Raw genomic sequence first — 7,434 nt, forward strand, 5'->3', positions numbered from 1 at the left:
TCCATCCATCCATCCATGTAGCCATGCATCCGTCCATCCGTCCATCCATCCATCCATGTAGCCATGCATCCGTCCATCCGTCCATCCATCCATCCATGTAGCCATGCATCCGTCCATCCATCCATCCATCCATCCATCCATGTAGCCATGCATCCGTCCATCCATCCATCCATCTGCTAGACAGATATTTATGGAAGACCCCGCCCCCCGTTCTGAGTGCCCCTGATAGAACAGGAAGCAGGACACACCAGACTCTGCCCTCCGGGGGTTTTAAGTCTCACTCTAACGGCGCCTGTTTGCCCTTCCCCACCTTCTCTTCTTTCTAATCTAAGTATCCTCCATGCTCCATCCATAGGAAAGCTGGCCTCATCCTTTCCCAGCTGGGGGATCTCAGCAGTTGGTGCAATGGCCTCCTTCAGGAACCCAAGATAAGCTTGCGACGTGGCTCCCTTAAGTACCTGGGCTGCCGCTACAGCGAGATCAAGCCCTATGGACTTGACTGGTCAGAGCTCGGCCGGGACCTCAGGAAGACATGCGAGGAGCAGACCCTGAGTGTCCCTTACAACGACTATGGGGACAGCAAAGACATCTAGCACCACGATGCCAGCTGGTGGCTGCCAAAAGGAAGCAGGAAGAGAGGAGAGGAACATCTGGGTTGGTCTGTGGATTTTTAATATTTTTTAGTGGAACATTAAAACCTCTAAACCAGGGAGAGGCAATATCTAAACCAGGGAGAAACTGATCCTTGCTCCCTGTAGAACTTCTTTGGTATGATGTTCTCCATCTGCATGATCAGTAGACCTGCGAACCAGCAGCCTCATGCAGTGTCATTCCTCTTTCGGGGATTACTTTGGGGCTTGTTTTGTAGTTAATTTGTTTCATTTATTTTTTTATTCCCAAAAGGTTCCTCACAATTTTCAAGAGCTCTGCCATGCTCCCCAGGAAAGGTCTACCAGGCTAAGGCACCCTGGGCTCGCTGAATCCCTGAGTCCATTACAGCGGGGGACAGAAATGAGGCCAGAAATTCATCCGACTGGCCCCAGGCCCCAGCCATAAGCATTTATCAAGAAGCTTTTCACTCTGGGAGCCTAAGCTCAGCTCACAGAGAAAGACAACAATGGGAAAATCGGGAGGGTGGCCTCTGTGGAGGCCGCGAGGTTCCCCCCAGGCCTTCTTGTTGCTCCAGTCACCCCTCATAGGTGAACTGAGCCTCCAATACGGGTCCCAGCAGGCCTTCGGGATTTTTAGGTCCTCACCCATTTTAAGATGGGATTGGGATGAAATCTCCCTCTGCCAGATCTCTGCCTCTCCTCCAAACAGTATGAGATCTTTAAGAAGCAACAAATGCTCCTTGTCAAATGTACCTTGAAAACAGTCTCCCTGGGAGACTAGTTAGCAACCCATTCTAGAGAAGAAGTAGGACTGATTATCTAATAGCTCCTGTGCCTCCAGGATGAACTTCTCCAGACCACCAGTGTGCATCACACGCCTGCATTCTCTTAGCGCCTGCGTCTCTCACCCTGGACAACACCTGCTCTGGGTCAGGAGGTGCTGATACTCCCACGCCAGTGTTTCTGTGAATGAAAGCGATTACTGATCACAAAAAACCTAATGTCCGTTTCTCACTTGCTCAGTTTGCTTAATTATTTTGCTAGTTTTGCAGGTCCTCTCTCTGGATGGCCATCCACAGGAGAATGCCACTGTCTTCTCCTCCTACCTAGCTGCCAGGCCAGCAGAGGTTCTGTAGGTGAGCCCCAACGGCAAGTAGGGGCCCAGCCCTTGATTCCACCCCATGACCCTAGTGTTGCTGCCATGGCCGTAAGTGGCGGCCCAGCCTTCCTGCAAGAGCTTTGAGGGCCACGTGGCCCACCAGTGATCTTAGCTGTCCCCACACACCTCAGAGGCCTGAACACACACCTTCAGCCACCCTGCCTTTGACCAGGGCTCCTCCTTTGGAAACACAAGAGAAAGGTCAGGAAAGAGATATGGATCTACATTGAATTCTATGGATTTTTTTCCAAGTAGTAATGACAGATCACATTCTGAAGGGCTCACTGTGGACCAGATGCTGCTCTGAGGACCTCACATGTCACTGAATCCTCATGACATGCCCCCTGCCCCAGCCCCATCACCAAGGAAGGGCTCTTCTTGTCTCCGCTGCAGTGACGGGGAGGTGGCGGCAAAGAGCGGTCGGACAGCTTGCCCCAGATGTCTCCTGGGGCACTGCCTGGGCCACCATAGGAATACAGGCTGTTCCCTCTGCCACCCTCAGCCCTGGGCCAGTTTGCCCGTGGCACGCGGCCGTCCCATCCATCAGCTCCACACAGCCCTGTCCAGACAGCTCTCCTTGCGCGCCGCCGCCCGGGGCAGATATGCCCATGGTGCGCCCTTAACCTTGCAGCCGGGAGCACCCTGTGGGCTCACCAGGTCTGCGGTGGGAGCCCTCCCCTGGGGCCCAGGAGGGAGCCTGCGGGGAGACTGCTGGCTGCCCTGCTCCCCACCCCACAACTTTCCATAAAAAGCTGGAAAGATTTGTCTGCCATTCTAGAAGGTACCTGCTTCAGAAACGCCTCCACTTTCGGAGCGAAGGCTAGCAGGAACCTCGGCCATACCACCCGTGGTCAGAGCAGGGCCGCCAGTAAAATGCCTAAAGGGACATCCCTGACCATCCCCAGAGAGGACGGTGCCACAGGCCGCTGGAGCCCAGCCAGCGGCCCAGGCCGAGGGAAGAGCTGCCCTTGCTGCTGCCGCTGTCCTGCCCCCGTATTCAGTCTGCCCACAAAACGGGCTCGGGGCGGCACGGTGGGAGTCCCGCGCTGTGCTGCCGTCCTGCTCATGGTGGAGGAGACCAGAGCCAATGAGCTGCCGAGAGAGGACAGGGAGTGTCACCCTCCTCCGTCCCCTCCTTCTGTTTTATTAATATAAAGGAGGAGCTTCTCTCCCCCAAGCCCCTCCAGCTCTTCATCTGCTTTTTCTTTTTCTTCTCCAGGCCCACCATTCCTCCTTTATCCCTTCCTTCTCCATGACCCTCTTCCCCCTGCTGTGTCCCCTCGTGTCCCCCTCGTGGCACAGGTGCTTGCACATACTACACACTACACACACACACTGTATATATACATTACACATACCTGCATTATACACAAAACACACACAGAGTGTACACATGTACGGCACACACACATTATATACACACTGCACACAACACACATTACACACACAGCACACATACATTATACACACTGTATACACATACAACACACACTATACACCTACATTACATAACACCCATACCTTATACACACACATTACATGCACTATACATACACACGCTACACACACAACACACACATTGTGCACGTACATTACTCTCACATATACACATACATTATACACACGGCACACCCACATTATACACCCACATGACACACACTATACTCACTATACATGCATACATTATACACACTTCACGTACACTATCACACACTATATGTACACACATTACACATACATGCACTATCCCCATATATTACACACCCACTCTACACACAGCCTCTATGGCTGGGTCCCATCAACTCTCAGGTGAAAAATAAGTCCCATATGGAAGGAGCAGGAGACAGTTTTTTAAGTTCCCCCGAGGATTTAACGACAGGATTTGGCCCGGGGAAGACACCATCAATCCCACCCCGATGACATTTCCCAAAGCTTGCCTGGAGGGACCCATCCTGACCTAAAAGTGTGACAGTACTGGACCAGTATTAAACCTCAAATTTCTAAGCTGCCAAACAGGTCTTAGGGAGTCACTTATACTTACCACAAACCCCCCAGATCTGGGCTCCCCACGAGACCATGGTGTTTCCTCTTGAATGTATGTGACCCCTGGAATAGCATTAGACCTTTAACTGAGTGTGTGATCATTTTCCACAGAGTTTGGTCCGTTTGTTATTTTCAGTTAAGCACACTTCTTGATATTCAAATGTTCTATTAAAAAACTGAGTGTGAAAAAAAAAAACCCACTTTACTACTATAGAAGGAAGAACAGATAAAATGTGACCAACTTCAGGTGTAACAGTATTGTTTCAAAGAGAATTATTGTACGATTATAAAAACATGGAATAATCAACTAAATAATAAACAAAGCTGTTAGTAAGTGCCAGGTGTGTGCATGTTACCTTAAGTCTTGAGAATTGAAGTGATCTGGTTGGACCCACCAGGGAACTATCCCTGTTTTAAATGCTCCACCTCTGGGAAATCTGGGTGGCTCGTGGTTAAGCATCTGCCTTTGGCTTGGGTCATGATCCCGGGGTTCTGAGATTGAGCCCCGCATCGGTCTCCCTGCTTAGTGGGGAGCCTGCTTCTCCCTTTGCCTGCCACTCCCCATGCTACTGCTCTCTCTATCCGACCAACAAATAAATAATCTTAAAAAAATTTTTAAAAATAAAATGTTCCACCTCAGATGCCTAATAGACAGGCCTTATAGCCTGTCATCCCTTTCTTTCTCATTATGTAGTAGCGTTCTCATATTCTCCATCACCGCCCGATGATTAGCCCATGAAATCTATTTATTGTGTATCTACTATATTTTGCATGCAAGGCACGGCGCTGAGGGTATGCTGGTCTGAGGAATACAAGTTTTTTTCATCATGGAGCCTGGCGTTTTATGGGGAAAAGGAGACACCGAACCCATCGTTCCAGGGTGAAGAGAACCGTGGCAGAGAAGTGCAGGATGATGGGAGGCACCAAAATTTCTCCTGGGGCGTCTAGGGCAAACTTTGCAAAAGTCCCTCCCGGACACTTTCCTGTCTTCTACTCTGTGGAGGCATTTGGGATAGGCTGGCTCTTATGAAACGTTGCACGTGGGGCAGCCCAAGCACTCAGTCACTTTTTTTTCTCTCTACCATATAACTGTAAATAGCTGTCCTCTCTACTGCCCCCAAAACACGTGATTCCCTTTGTCCTCAAAAACAGACATGAGGAGCCTGCACACTCAGTAGGCCTTCTTGCCAAGTCATGATGAGAGTGCTTCTCCCCATGCAAGCAGGAACTGATCAAAGGTGAACAGTGTGGCAGTTCTAAAATGTGATCACAGATTTTTTGCAACCCTTCCCTTCTAGAAGTGGGTTTTACTGCCTCTCCCCTTGAATCTGGGCAGGTTGGGGACTGTTTTAGCCAATAAATGATGATGGAAGTGACACTGGGTGACTTCCCAGCCTGACTCAAAAAGGCCGTGGGGCTTCTGCCTCTTTCTCAGGAACTCGGGCTCACGGTGTTCTGAGCCATCTTGTAAGAAGGCCACCATGCTGGAGAGGTCACATGGGAGCACCGTGGTGCATGGTTCTGGTCGAGCCAGCCTGGTAGATATTCCTACTGAGGCACCAGACACGTGACTGAAGCTGGCCTGGACCCTCTTGATCAGTCTCCCTGTCAGCTGCATACCATCCAGCAACTTCTATCAATGTCACATGGAAGAGAAGAGTCACCCTGCCAAGACTTGCTGGAATTCCTAAGCCCAGAATTACACAACACAATAAAACAGTGATTGTCTTAAGCCATTAAAGGGATCTGCTAAATAAAAGGGATCTGACAGGAGCAAAAAAAAAAAAAAATCTATTCCATTCAGCCAGTGGTGGAGCATGGAGGTTGCCCTGCCCTAGGCATGAACCCACCACGAAAAGGACAGGAAAATGTATACAGGCTGTGACTACATAGTCATAACATGCCTCTCGCCAATAAGGTGAGTCTGTGCTCCAACAGAGGGGAGCAGAAAGATGGGTGGCTCTGTCCCAATACATCTGAGCAGGTGATCCTCAGGAAACTCCCCAGAAATCCTGTTTAAGCCGAGATGGGGATAGGGAAGGGACCACAGTTCCAGGGCCACCAAAAGAAAGAAAGAGAAGGGAGAAGAATATTTGGAATAAAGAAGAAATACGGGGAGGGAAGGGTTTCTTCCAGTGCCTTTGCTTATCTGTCCTTTGTATTTGGAACATCCGGATGTGATGTGCTCACCCCACGCTTAATGTGTGTCAGGTACTTGTGCTAAACCCATCACTGCATAAAATTCTGCAGTCTTCACTGCAACCTTATGAAATTAATCCTCTTCAGTAGGAGAAAGCAAAGTGACAGAGACCTGATATAACTTGCCCAAGGTCACAGCTAAAGTGGAAGGACAGGTGTTTCTACCAAAGGCCGTCTAACTCTAACCACTGCCCTCCACTACCCCCCAGCGCACCATGAGTTTGTTTCTCCTTGAGTTTCCTAGAAAGGGTAAGACTCCTCCTGCTGAGATTTTTACAGCTCACTGACCCATGACCCTATCTCAGGAGAGTCAGGGTAGCAACAGGACAGAACATGGCTGAATGCTGGATCAGTGCACACTGAACGATTACCATTAAGAAAACAACAAATTTTCACAAGCCAAGCACATTTTTCCTTTTTTTTGGTTTCCCCTCGGCTTGGTTTTTTTGGTCTGTCACATGAGTGTCATGCAAGCCTCAAAAATGGTGGCTCTCACTCTCTATGTTCAGTGTAGTCCTGTACCGGGCTTTAGGGGTACTTGAGCGAGTTCCCTGTGTTCTGCATGCATCCAACACTTGAGGGAGAACTTGGGGAACGAAACTTTTTAGGGAAGCCTGGATTGACTTGATTCAGGCTCAGCCCTGAGTTTGCAAACCTGCCTCCAACCTGCTCCCATGGTCGGAGCCCAACTGACTGTCATTTCAGCTGCCCCAAGTCACGAGCAGTTCAGTGTCAAAGGAAACCTCTGCCTTCTATAGAGTAGCTGACAATTTCTCCAGATGCATGTGGGGTCTAGGACATGGCTCACATTTGCTCTTCTCCAAAGTGAGAAAAACAAAGTCTTGCTTGTTCTGGCACTTCACACTGTATACTCTGATTGGACTGAGTCCCATAAGAATGGACACATTTTGACATTATGGTTTTTTTTCCAAAACTGCCCTTTGTTGGAGCTTATGAATATGCCTGTTCACGCAGAGCTATGAGTCAGTGTACTGGACCCCTTACTACCTTTCCAAGTAGGAGGACCTCAGCCATGTTCTGTGTAATAATTAGGAGCAACTTATTTTGTTGAGAAGGATTCAGCTATCAAGTGACCCTGAGGGTCTTGCTGTCCGACGGATCAGACAGTGCTCTGAGACCTACCCACTGAGGGATGAAACCACCTCACACAATGAACTCCCTGGTGATGTTACAGGACCTAAGTGTCCAAGAGTAAGACTAGACTTTACCTGTGTTAACTGATTTGTCCTAGTGACTATTGAGTATAACATGGTAATGATGCCTGCACTTCTCAGAACCCAACCACCTCTTTGTCCTTAGATCCATTTTCCAAACATTTGCACTTGCCCTGCTCAGTGTCACAGAGTTGACTCTTGTAAACTACATTTCCCAGACTCCCTGCTCTACAGGCTTCCAGTCCAT

The 7,434-nt window shown here is 49.3% G+C and overlaps 1 protein-coding gene across 3 annotated transcripts in view; it reads left to right on the plus strand.

The window, feature by feature from the left end:
- Positions 1-4,277, plus strand: part of ASTN1 (astrotactin 1) — a 316,666-nt gene extending 312,389 nt beyond the window's left edge. For 2 of the 3 annotated variants that reach the window (XM_059412844.1, XM_059412845.1), the window contains exon 23: positions 356-4,276. In XM_059412844.1, coding sequence (XP_059268827.1) covers positions 356-593 — 238 coding nt within the window. In that variant the 3' untranslated portion in view covers positions 594-4,276. Of the gene's footprint in view, positions 1-355 lie in introns of all 3 variants that reach the window. The other variant, XM_059412846.1, reaches the window with a different exon arrangement.
- The last annotated feature ends 3,157 nt before the right edge of the window (positions 4,278-7,434 follow it).

Source organism: Mustela nigripes, chromosome 10, assembly GCF_022355385.1.
Source record: "Mustela nigripes isolate SB6536 chromosome 10, MUSNIG.SB6536, whole genome shotgun sequence".
NCBI lineage: Eukaryota > Metazoa > Chordata > Mammalia > Carnivora > Mustelidae > Mustela > Mustela nigripes.